The sequence below is a fragment of the Urocitellus parryii genome, chromosome 5, assembly GCF_045843805.1.
Source record: "Urocitellus parryii isolate mUroPar1 chromosome 5, mUroPar1.hap1, whole genome shotgun sequence".
Classification (NCBI taxonomy): domain Eukaryota; kingdom Metazoa; phylum Chordata; class Mammalia; order Rodentia; family Sciuridae; genus Urocitellus; species Urocitellus parryii.
In genome coordinates, this window is record NC_135535.1 from 198237508 (window position 1) to 198250022 (window position 12515).

The 12515-nt window shown below is 46.9% G+C and overlaps 1 protein-coding gene across 1 annotated transcript in view; it reads right to left on the reverse strand.

The window, feature by feature from the left end:
• Positions 1-1988: 1988 nt before the first annotated feature.
• Positions 1989-12515, reverse strand: part of Hspa12a (heat shock protein family A (Hsp70) member 12A) — a 62009-nt gene continuing 51482 nt past the window's right edge. The window contains exons 8-12 of the mRNA XM_026389179.2: positions 9684-9770; positions 9059-9163; positions 8192-8450; positions 6128-6231; positions 1989-5302 (exon numbers count right to left, since the gene is read on the reverse strand). Of these exons, the coding sequence (XP_026244964.2) occupies positions 4665-5302; positions 6128-6231; positions 8192-8450; positions 9059-9163; positions 9684-9770 (1193 nt within the window). The 3' untranslated portion in view covers positions 1989-4664. The remainder of the gene's footprint in view (positions 5303-6127; positions 6232-8191; positions 8451-9058; positions 9164-9683; positions 9771-12515) is intronic.

The following is a 12515-nucleotide window of genomic DNA, read 5'->3' on the forward strand; positions in this document are numbered from 1 at the left end:
CCACCAATTTTATCCTTCTTGTGGTCCTAGGACCCCCACCTCTGGCCCTCTAGAAGCTTCTAGAGGCAACTCAGAGTGATCCAGGTGTGGATTCTGGAGGCATCCCAAGGCTCTAGATGAAGCCAGTTTCACCTGCTAGGATGCCAGGGAGCACGGCACTGTCCCAGGCCTTCTGTGTTCTTTAGTGACTTTCATTTGGGTGCAGTTGAGTTGCCCGTGGCCACTCTGCATATGGGCCTACTCTCTGGCTAGACTACTTTCTTCCTGTTTGGAAGAAAACAGGGTTCTGTGGACATGAATGGAGCCTTGGTTCCCAGGAAAGGAAGGGCCAGTCATGTTGGAATGACTGTTACTAAAGCTTATTGCCCTCTAGGAAAGACCTGGAAATCATCCTGGAGAGGGGGTGGATAGGGCATCAGTAATGACCCATCTAGAATTCCACATACAAAAACAAAGTGGGGGTAAAAAAAAATCCTGGGCCATATGAGATCCAGAGTTTTACTTTATTAGACATCAGTGAAGATAAGAGAGTTTGCAGACACGGTCCTGTCTAGTTGTGAACTGCTGCGACATTCTGTGAAGTTTGGATCTATCTTGTAGTGAACAAGACCCTGAATGGCTGAGATTGTAGAACAGTGTTCCATACTTCAAGCAGATGAGAGGTGTTAGTGACAGGAAGGCCAAAGACTTTTATACTAGTCATCCACTTAAGTCATTTCCCAGCATCCGTAGGCAGCTTACTCACGGCGATTACATCTCTACAATGTGAAGTTTGATCTTGGACTAATAATGCATTTGACTCCTGTTTATATTGGTGCATGCGATTCTTTGCTACCCTGGCAATTAACCAGACCTGGACTCTAAAAGCTAAACTTGGTCTAAATAACATTCTAAGGGTGGGGCAGGCTCTGTAATCTGGACTCAGCCAACACTCTGCAAATACACTCTTGTGATTCCTCCTCTTTCCTATCATGTCTGTAAGTTGTCTGTCATTCATTAATGCCTCCTGCATACAGAAAAGGCAGTGACAAAGGACATCAACAACTCTGCTTCCAAGAAAGGTGACTATCAAATAATATGCCAGGAGCAACTGAGTAATGGGTCAGGACCACAGGCCTTCTAGAAACCTTCTAAGATTAGGAAATGTGTCCAAGTGTACTTATCCAGTGCTCTTACTCTAAAATATTTCAATAGGGGAAAGGGATGGATTTGGGAGTCTTGTCTAAGGAGTTGGATTACTAGGGCTGCATCTCTGGGGCCAGAAGAAAGTCCAGCAAAATTGCCACCCCTTCTCTATCATCAGTTTGCCAACACCGTAGATTTCTATCAGTTCATTGAAGAGAACTAGTAGACAAGGAGACATCCTTAATTCAAGGCAGGAAGAGCTTTGCGTTAGCAGCAAACAAGGGACTTGCCTCATCCTTACCCAAAAGAAAAGCTCGGTTTATGTACCACTTGGTTCCTGCCTTTGACCCTGGTGTACTGAACACATCCACACATGGACCACACTTTGTCCTCAGAGTCACTACTTTGCCCCACAAGTACAGGTTGACAACCCAACAGAATGCAAAGAGTTTTCATAGGTTTTTCTGCACAGTCATATTTGGTTACCAAACCAGAATGTTCAGCTCTCAAAGTCTGGACAGGAGAATTGATACATTACGCTCCCTTAAATATAGCTCCTGAATCTTTGGAAAGAATGTGCATGTGGAAGTTGGCGAAAACTGAAGAAGCTGTTGATCCAAGTGGTCCAGGTGTTCAGAGTATTAGCTGACCCTAGGGCACCTCTGCCTAATGCTCAGTCTTGCACACATAATCCATCACTTGGTATCGGTGCAAATCAGTGGTTAGTGAGAGCAATTAAGAAATGAAAATATGAAATATTAAGGGCAGTGATATCAACAAAAATCAAAGAACATTTTCCTTTTTTAAAATAAGAAAAACATATTGTAGAAATAAAGATTCTGTACAAGATTTCGACACTGTATGTACATAAAATTATATTACTCATAACTAAATGGAAAAGTCTTATTTGCAGACTGTGGCTGGCAACACCAAAGAGGGACACACAACATTAAGCTTTTGAAGCAGAGCAGGCAGCAGGAGACCCCGAGAAACACACCTTGGTGCCTGGCTATGAAATCTCACGACTCAAGTTATGGAACTGGCTTTCTCCAGTTCTGTGGCTTATTCATGTTTCACTTTCTAGCAGGGAAATCTGCAGCAGGCGAAGTGAAAAAGAAGATGGGCTAAAAAGAAACCCAAAGTGCTGCTCACAATCTGCATATTGGCCTGGCCGTGGTGATGGTTTGCGAATCCAACTTGCATTCAAAGCCATTCCCTCCTTCTCCGTTCGCTATGCATGCCTCCAGTGGCTTGAAATCGGAATGACTTCCAGCAGGTGGAAAAGACTGCTTTGAACAGACCAGAAGGACTGTGATTCAGATCCTTGAGTCTCTGTCCTCAGTTGGCTCCTGAATGTTGGCGAAAACTGACTTTGGGTGGTGGGGGAGGGAAAAATGCAGACCCACTGGCTGCCTTTCAGGACATCTTTTCCCTGCCAGACCACCTAGTGAGAATTTAAAGGGCCATCCTAGGTGACGGAGCCCCAACCCCACTTACCAAGAGGACAAGGCCTGGGGTCCGCCCTCTTCCCTAAGAAAACTCCGAAGGGAAGAACAGAGGGCTCAGGCTGTGGCCTGTGCTTCAGCGTTGACAAACTAAAGTTAGGAATTCTCCAATTCCAGCTGAACCCCATTCACTTCTGGTATACACTACAAATGCAGATTCTGGACCCCTTCAAAATAGCTTCTGCTTAAGAGGGATGGGATCCAGGAACCTGCTCTAAGCGAGCACCCAGGCGATTCTGACGCAGGCAAGCCACAGACCTGCTTTAGAGAAGAACTGGCTTGGTAAGTGGATGGAAATGGAGAATATCAGGCCAAGTGAGAGCCAAGCCCAGAAGCTCAAAGGTCAGATGTTTTCTCTCACATGCAGAAGCCAGAGTGAAATAAAGGAAAGGACAATAGAAGAAACCATCAAGTGCAAATTAATAGGCGAATGAAAGGAAGTTAGTAGAGGAAGGCAATGGGGAGGGGGAGGAAGGATGAGAGGGAAAGGGAGGGATCATGAACCAAAATCAATATCCATGCCTGTATGAGTTTGTCTGGATGAACCCGATGATCATAAAGCTCTAATAAAAAAAGAGAGAGAAAAAAGAAAACAACTGGCTTGATTCATCAAGTCTAGATCTACACATGAATTTAGATGGATTTGAAAAACTGGAGATTTTTAATGAAGCATCTCATAGAACAGACTCTCCTTTGACATTTCACCAATGTATTCCTTTCCCAAGATGGAAATGAATGGTCAGAACTCTCAGGGGGATGGAGACGAGCAGGAAGAATGGGGGCTAATTTAAAGTTTGGATGCTTTTCAAGGTTAAGGGCTATTCTGGAGTCGGGGACTAGGAGATGTGAACAAAGCCATGGCGGCCTCATGTTCTCCAGTGAATTCCTCCAAGATTCACTAGAATTACTTTTGAACTCAGAAATCAGGATTTGGCATTCTGTGAGTTAGATCACAACATTTGTAGTAGTTTCCCCTCATCCATGGTTTCAGTTACCATGGTCAACTGTGGTCCAAAAATATAGTAGAGTACAATGAGATATTTTGAGAGAGACCACATTCATATAAATTGTGTTACAGTTGGTTTGTACGATTTCCTTATTTTGTTATTACTATTATTCTCTTACTGTGTCAAATTTATAAATTGAACTTTATCACAGATATGGAGATATAGGGAAAAAAACAGTGTGTGTATATATAGGGTTTGGTACTATGGGGGGGCGGTTCATGTCTCTACTGGGGATCTTGGAATGAATCCCCCACAGATGAGGGGTGAATACTGTGATTTGGTGTAAGGCAGCAACTTCAATATCTTTTTCCATCAAAGCAAATTTTTACCTGCTGAAAAGCTGAGGTGTTAGCATTCCTACTCCCCAAAATCCTAGTGGGGTAGCCAAGGCTATAGTTATTTTTCCCCAAACCTTCTTGGAATTTAAATTATCTCAGAACCTAAAATAGCGCCCAGTGTAGGCAGTCTTCTCCCACCAGCTGACGATGCTCCAAGTTCCCTCTGAGTCACCACTGTTCATTCCAGGATGAGAAGAAACTGACTACAGATGGGTGGCATTTTATATTGACTGCTATCCAAAAAGAAAAAGGAAAAAAAAAAAACTAAAAAGAAAAGATCTCAGATTTTCTCCTGACTCAAAGATCTCATTTCAAATCTAGAAAGAAGGCAATAGGGCATTCTAAGTTCTACTTGGCAGAGATCTGTTCAAAGCAAGGCTCCACCACTGCTACAGACTGTACCGATCCCCTTGTCGGGTGGTTGGTGCACCATTTTGGTACCTGTGAAAACTAGCTGCCCTTCTAGGATCCTTGAATTTCCTGTTCCTAGACCTCAATCGTGATTTCTGACCGCTTTTCTGACTCCAGTGTACCCTCCAAAAATCCCTAGTTATTTCTCACCCTGGTTGTTCTCCTGCTAAAGTTCAGGTGGGCAATGGCAAGGGTCAAGGTCAAGGTCAGGACAGTCAAGGATAAGATCAGCAGATGCAGATGAGCTGGTCCTAGGGGCAGGCGGCAGGGAAGGATGGTTAGTAATTTAAGAAGTCGATCCCCACTTTGACACTCTTTGAGGTGGCTATGTCGATGGCTGTGGCCTTGATCTCGGTGTCCCCGAACTGCATGAGGGTCTGGATTTCCCTCCTGGCAGGCACTGCTGTGCCGCTGGTCCCCGTGAGATCCAGGCGCAGCGTGCCACACTTCTTCACCCCTGGGTCAGTGATGAAGCTGACGGTGTCGTGCTCAGAGCTGTAGATGTTGATGACAATGACCAGCTGAGAGGGCTTGGCAGGGGTATAGCTACGTTTGACCAGCTCTCCCAGGGCCACCGACTGGTCGGCAGAGATGAACTTGTCAAACACGTCGGTGCACCAGCGAGTGCCGTCCTTCACCAGCAGCTTCTCGGGAGGGTGCTTGCCCTCCACGTAGCGGTTCAGCACGCCCACCCCGTAGGTGAGCGGGGACCTGCGCACCTTGATGACGGCGGGGTCCAGGCCGAAGAGGACGGCACCCTTGAGGATGGTGAGGCCCACGTCCTGGGGGATGATGATCCGGCACTTGTCACCAAAGGCAGCATGCACTGCCTGCTGCAGGAGGGGCGCCTCGGCAAAGCCACCCACCAGGAAGAGAAACTTGACCGTGCAAACCTCCGGCTTCTGAAACAGGTCCCCTGAAAGGGAAGAAGATGTGGGAAGGTCACACCAGCAAAAGCCAGCAAGCAAGGGAGAGGCAGGCTGCTCGTCTCTGGGAAGAGACGAAACCACCTGGGCCCCTGGGAGCCTGGCTTGGTCTGAGCCATTGAGTTCTTATCAAGTGGGTCTTTCGTAGAAAAGGAGTTTTCACACCAGTGTGCTCAGCCGTAAAGGCCAGAGCAGCTGCTGAGTAGAAGCCCATTTGAACAGAGAGGCAGTGAACATTTTAAGTGGAACTTTCTATGGAGAAAGGAATCTCTCCAAAACGAATCACTTCCACAGTGGAGTAGGCCAGGGCCTGCTGTTAGAGCCAGGATTCTCTGATTTGCATAAAAATCTCATCCCACCTTTAGAGGTTCAGACTTGGAAGGTCGTGGGGGTAGGAAGAAGATGGGAGGTTTGGATCCTGGAAAAGGTCCCCAGTGATTCACTGAGTGTCCCTGGGTGAAAGCCACCAACTCCGCAGGTTGACAGCATGGCCAGGTTCTGGTGGCCCTCTTGGTTCTCACCACAGTTCCTTCTCCCCTAGTAGGTAGGATTCCTAATCTGTCCTGGTCACACAAACAGGATGCGCTCCCTAGAGTGGCTGTTGGATGACAGGGCTTCAGAGCTCCCAGCTCTCTGACCTCTGGGACCAAACTGAAAGCCCAGGACAGGTTCTCAGCTGCTTTGCAGTAGGAGAGGGATGCACAGCCTGTGTCCAGCAACCTCCCTGAGTTCTGTGGCCCCCAGACCCAGATCCCCTGCCAACCCGACTGCATGGTACCGGTTGGTGATGCTGGACAAGCCCCACGGATACTTACGGAGGTGCTCAATGATGCTGTCTATGGTTGGCTTAAAAAGGGCATTCATGGCATCTGGACTCATCCTCAGCATGCCCTGGGAGGACCACTTCACAAAATCCACGCTGCGGGAAGGTGACACAGACGGGAACAAGAGTGAGTGCCTGCAGGTGCCAGGGCTGCTCGGATCTGGCATGTGCCCTGGCAGAACATCGGTCACATCATGGGGCAGAAATGACTTTCAAAGTCACCCTTGGACTTTCAAAGCACCCTTGGAAACCCCCTCAACTGCCAGGGCCCGGACCCTCAGAACCTCAAAAACTGACGTAACCTCTTATATTTCTCTTTGCTTCCAACCTTCTCCTGGGATGATGGAGGCCAAAGTCTAGTGCAAGAAGGAAGGAGGTGCTTGCCCTCTGGACACCAGCGTGCCAAGGGCCCACGAGATGCTTTCACTGTGCTACATAAGCTACAAGTGTGTGTGCTGAGGCGTATCTCCTCAGCCCTCCAGGTAGCTGTCCCATGGCATGGACGTACAACACGTCTAGAAGCAGAAGTGTGGAACAGCAGGAGCTCTGGACGGGAAGCCAGGTGGCTGGGCTCCAGGCTGGCTCCACGGCTTAGTAGCTATGGGACTTCAGGCACTTTGGCCTCTGTTTTCTCTGAGCCTGGTCTTCTCTGGAAGTCAAGGATAATGGCACTTGCCTCACCCCCTCACAGGGCAGGTTATGAAGATCAAGGTTTCTTCTCTCCTGTTCAGACTGGGCAACCAAACTACAAAGGGCAGAACTTTGTCCCTGTTGGAGTATTCCAGCTACACTAACTAAAGAGTTGTCAATTCCTATGATAACCCAGTGGTCACCCAGTGAATCAACAGACCCAGGTAATGCTCATCAGTCCCCTGATAGGATGCAATAGGAAATACCACCACCTGCTAAGTAGATTTGCCAGAAATCCAAACTTGAATCCAATTAAACCACTAAGTCTATCTGTAAGCAAAAACATACCAGGGGCAGAATGAAAAGCTCTGGGACACCAAGTGCATGCAGTGAGCAAAACCAAGATTGTAGGAAACTCTTGAGCACAATCATCCAATTTTGTCATCTAATTAAAAAAAAAGGGTGGGGGGGAACCCATATACCAGGTGAGACTCGAGAGGTTCATTAGGATGCTGATGCAAATTGGAAAACCTTTAGGAGACAGTTGGAAAAACTGTTGATGATAACTGGGTATTTGATATCGAAGAATTAACTTTAGGTGTGATGATGTCATGGTTACAATTCAAAATTCATCTCCTTTAGAACCATCTGTTGACATATTTATGGATTTGATGACAACCTATCTAAGATTTGCTTTAAAATAACAGGGAGAGGGTCGTGAGATGTAGGCTGAGTGGGAGCCAACAATCCTGAAGCTGGGTGATGGAGTTTCATTTTCCATTATGGGAAGGTATCTATGGGAGGTGATGGACATGTAAATTTCTTTGACTGTAGTAATCATTTCCCTGTGGATATGGAGATATATTTATATATATCAAAAAAACTTTAAAGTTATTAAAACCTATGATTTTGTCTTTTTTTAAATTCAGCTTAAAACCATCTTCCTAATACATTTATTTCACAACAAATACCTGCTTGTAACCAGGGGTCTCAGAGAAGCAGGAAACCCAGATTCCCATGGGATTTATTCAACAAATATTATATTGAGTCCCTACTATGTACCTGCTTTTCTTCTAGACACTGGGATTTCAACAGTAACCAAAACTAAACTTCCCTGTTTTCGTAAAGCTGATATTCTTTAGAAAACATAATAACTAGCACAAAGGTGACACTTTTCAGGTCTCAAATAATGTGCTTAGTACCTAATGTTTATGAATGGGTTTTATCCTCACAACAACACTAGGAGGTAAGCAGAACTCTTATCCCCACTTTCTAGATTATATAAAAAAAAAAATAAACCTGAGTAGTAGAGAGGTCAAGTCATTTGCCCAAGATAGAGAATGTGTGGGACTGGAACTCACCACCCTCCCACCTCTGACCAACACAATCTACCCGAGACCGTCCCAAGCCAAGGTAGCCAGCTCACTTGCTCTTCCTCAAGGCGTGTTCCACGCTGTGCCCACGGAACTTCTTGTAGTAGTCGATGAAGGAGAAGGGCAGGGTGATGTTGAGAGGGTTGGTTCTGTCTGGAGCAGCGGCTCTCTTTCGAGACTCAAAGGCAATCATTAAGTCGACCCAGGCTGCAGGACGCTTGATTTTGAACTGTTCAATAAAATCCTCTCCAAATATTTTACACAGAAGTTTCTCAAATTCATAATCTACTCCCAAGGATCCATAGGGTCCACCTAGGTCAGGAATGAAATGGGAGCCCATGATGTCAAAAACCATCAGAAACCAAATCCAAACTCTGAGAAAAAAGCCCACACTGTGTCCTCCTCTGATGCACAAAGAAATGCAAAGTTGGACCCGCTCAGCCAGCGGACTGCAGAACCCTTAGGTTCTCACTCCATATGCAGAGATTATTTTTTCCCACAGAAATCATCAGCAGTCTGTCTAAAATCAATTATGTTTCAAATAAGATCAATACATTTAATTAAATAGGAGCAAGAACAAGCTTCGGTTTGGTGCCCTTGGTCCAGATGAGGTGTTGTGAGACCTCGTAGAAAGCTGGCCTTAGCTCTTAAATCATAGGTGACATCAGAACTTTCAGAAACAAGCTCCCTTGGCCAGACTCACCTAATGCTAAAACTCAAATTGGAAGTGGTTTGAGCTTAAAAGAACATTTAACTGCATTTTCCTATTGGTGGAGATGTGAATGTCCTGCACCCCCTGTGGTCCCACAGGCTGGTGACAGCAAGAGAAAGAAGCACTTTCAGAAAGAGTCTGAAATGAGTGAATTGGAACTATCTGGAACGGGCTCATGGGTGAGAAAACCAGCCATGCTGTGGCTCACCTGTTGCTTTATACAGTTCCTTTAGGTGTCCCTCGGGTAGCCGTATCTGATGGACTGTCAGGTCTACGGTGCCTCCGCCACTGTCCACAACCACATACTTGTCACCTGGTACAGACACAGCCATTCTTTACATAGAACCACTTGTCAACCCGTTCTGAAACAAGCTGGTGGATGATAACTTCGTCTACCCAGCTAAGCACCACTGGCACTGCTGGCTAGCACATGGTTTTGCTAATCAGCAGCCTAGCAGGTTATTCAGAGGGCCAGCGAAGCATGGATGATGAAGAACCCAGAAGAGGGCTCTGGATGACCAAAGCATGCATGTCACACCGTGCCACATACCAGGCACATACCATTACCTGCTGTTGAACACCAGACTTACTTCAGGACGGGGGAGTTCTAGTTCCTACCTTTCTTGGGAAGAGTGTGCATGATTTTACAACATGCAAAACTATAGCTCCCAAAAGGGCTCCACCTGGGTGAGTGGCCTTCCAAACCCACTGATTTTGAACATTTTCCCACAGTGCAGAAGGAACAAATGGGAGTGCAAAAACAGCAGCAGCAAACACACAAAATAATAAATACATAAAATTTAGCAAGGGCAAAGGATATTCGAGAATACTACCTTCCTCCAGCTCTGACCAGATTTCTCCTATGACATTCTCCACCAAAAAGGTCCGACTCTGACGATTACGCCGTACGTGTTCCTTAGCTAGCAGCCAATAGAAAGAAAAGGACGATGGGTAAGGAAGCAGGAAAATGCAGACAGTCATCTGCAGTTGGCAGAGATAACAGCAGGAGGAGGCTCAGGAATGGCACGTCTACTTATAGGTGATCAAAACAATTAATAAACAGCATTCGGAGTCACAAAGCCAGTTCTTCCGAGAGAAGGTGGTTCTTCACAGCAGCCTTCATCTCTTCATCTCCTGGCCAGCTTTGGCCTGTGCCTAGCTGAAAGCTCACTCTGATGACTTCCCTTCCTCTGGTGACATTGTTTGGGGAATGGGTTAATAAAATCAATGTCCCCGCTTTACTGCCCCAAGGAGGAAGCCCTGGAAATCAGGCTGCAGTGAGCTCAGTTAAACAACTTCACATCAAGGAACTTTGTCCGATACAAAGGAAAGTGGGGGTATGGCATCTGGATCCCAGATAAATGGATTGAGCCCTTTCCTGACAGTGTGCTCTTCAGCCACAAGGTGGCGCTTCAGCCACAAGGTGGCATCTGAACTCTGCCTGGCCTGGCACTTGCTCAAGAATCCTGGGGACAACCTCTGCTTGAGTCCACAGGCCCTGCTGTGGCTTGGGTGCTGGGACATGAGAAGGATAGGGTACAAACCACTGTCCTCTGTTCAGATGAGGAAACCAGGTCAGGCGAGGTGAAGGAACTTGCAACTCTTGTCTTGCGGCTCAAAATGAACCCACAGACCCTGTCACACTCATGATTTACAGGGACATTTGATTAACTAGAACAATGAGATGTTAGAAATGAGAAAGACACTGTGAAAGGACACAGCCAAGGTGGGAGTTGGGGCAAATCACTTAATCCTCTGAGCTTCACTTCCTCATCCATAAAGTGGGGATGTTGATAGTTGGCCTCAGTTCCTTGTTGGCATAGAGTAGGTGATATTGAAGGCAAAGCACCTACTATGAAACCTGGTGCTCATCAAATGACAACTACCATGATTGAGTTAGACCAGGAAGAAGGCTCTGCCACCCATCCCCACCACCATGTTGTTGGTGGGATTTTTTTAATTCCTGAGCTGGTGCTGCTGACTTTGGATTGCCCTTGGTTGCTGATTACCCAATACAGCACCCTTGGCCCGCCATCCTCTTTCTGCAAGGAGCACAGTGTTTGCAAAACAGTTTCTCTGGGGATCAGAACTTCAGATGCCCCGTCAGCCCGGCTGACTCCAATTGCTCAAGGCCTAGGTTGGATTGGAGTGGGAAGTTTCCCAGGAGGGCTCCCAAACTCAGGGCTTCTTTCCTGTTTCCTTGGGATGAACCTCTGTTACAGACCTTGCAGTGGGCATCTGCTGTCTGAGACAGTCTAGATGACACATATGAGGGCCTTCATGAAAACAGCCAAGTGAGGCGAACAGAACACGTACTGAGCTCTCAAAAAATTATCCCATTTCTTTCAGGCAGATTAAGCCCACTATTGTGTGTGTGGGGGGAGGTGGAGACAACGGTGTACTTTATTGATCTCATCCTTACAATAAAATAGCACCAATGGCAAACCTTGCATTCAGGGAGCTGTGTGCCAGCTCTACTCCTCGGGGCCTAACTGGACCCCCTTCATAAGGGAGCCTCCTAGCACCTCGGGCATCCTGAATAAGTGCTCTGCTGCAGCATTCCCTCCTTCTGGGAGAGGCTTCCCAGTTGTAAAGCAAGGCTGACACCAGATCCCCTGCCTTAGGGCCCCTCGGAAATGTGGTGTCCAATAATTTGAGGATTTCAAGATCTAGAAAGCCCTCTGAGCACACAGAGACAGCAGCACATTCCACGAGCCACAGGACACAGACACAGAGCCCTGTGGGGGAGATGTGATTTGTTAAAGAAGAAGAAACACAAAACTGAGCTCTTGGGGAATGCCATGATCAAAAATCAGATTCTCCCGAAAATGTGTTCTGTTCACAGGGGACATAAGAAGAGCTATTCCAGAATTAGCTGATCCTGACACGAATTTCTTTTCATGAACAACTGAGAATTTACATGTAAGATATAAGCTCAGTCTTTCCCCCTTTTTCCAATGAAAACAATAAAGAAGGAAACCTAAACGTGTCCATGTTGTCCCAAGTATGTCAGTGCTACCGTGTTTGACCTAGTGAGCTGTAAGGCCAGCCTCGCTCGACTTCCCCTGGGGAGCTACAGCATGACGAGGGGGTAATCCAGGCCTAGGATTTAAAGGGAAGCCTGTTTCATTATTTCTGGGGAAATCAGCTCTAAGGCACTATCACACAGCCCTAGCAGGCTGTGGCAGCAGCCTGGTGACAAACAAACCTACTACTGCCTCCTGGCTGAGGTTTATAGACTCCTAACTTCAGGGATTCAAATGCAAAGAGGTGACCCTCCCAGGGCAGTTGCCCCTGTGAAGAGGAAGAGGAACAGCCTGGAAAAGACCCCCACATGCAGGGGCAGGAATGTGTATCTTCTCAGAGTCAGCAGAGGCCAGGGCCTTGGGACACAGACGCAGGCTTCCTGGTCTTCATCTGGGAATAAAGCAGAGCCTACAACTATGGAGCCCAGGACCCACTGGCACCCATGCTCATGTGGTGCTTTGTCCCTGACCCAGTCTGTCTGCAAATGCTGAAGCCCTGAGAGGCCCCCAGAGCCCTGGACACCAGGGAAAACAGTTCTGGGGACCAAGACTGTGACCCACTTGCATGCAGGTAACTAGTTGAAAAATTACTATTAAAAAGGAAACTTCCTCCAAATACGCACCCTGAGCCTCCCCTAG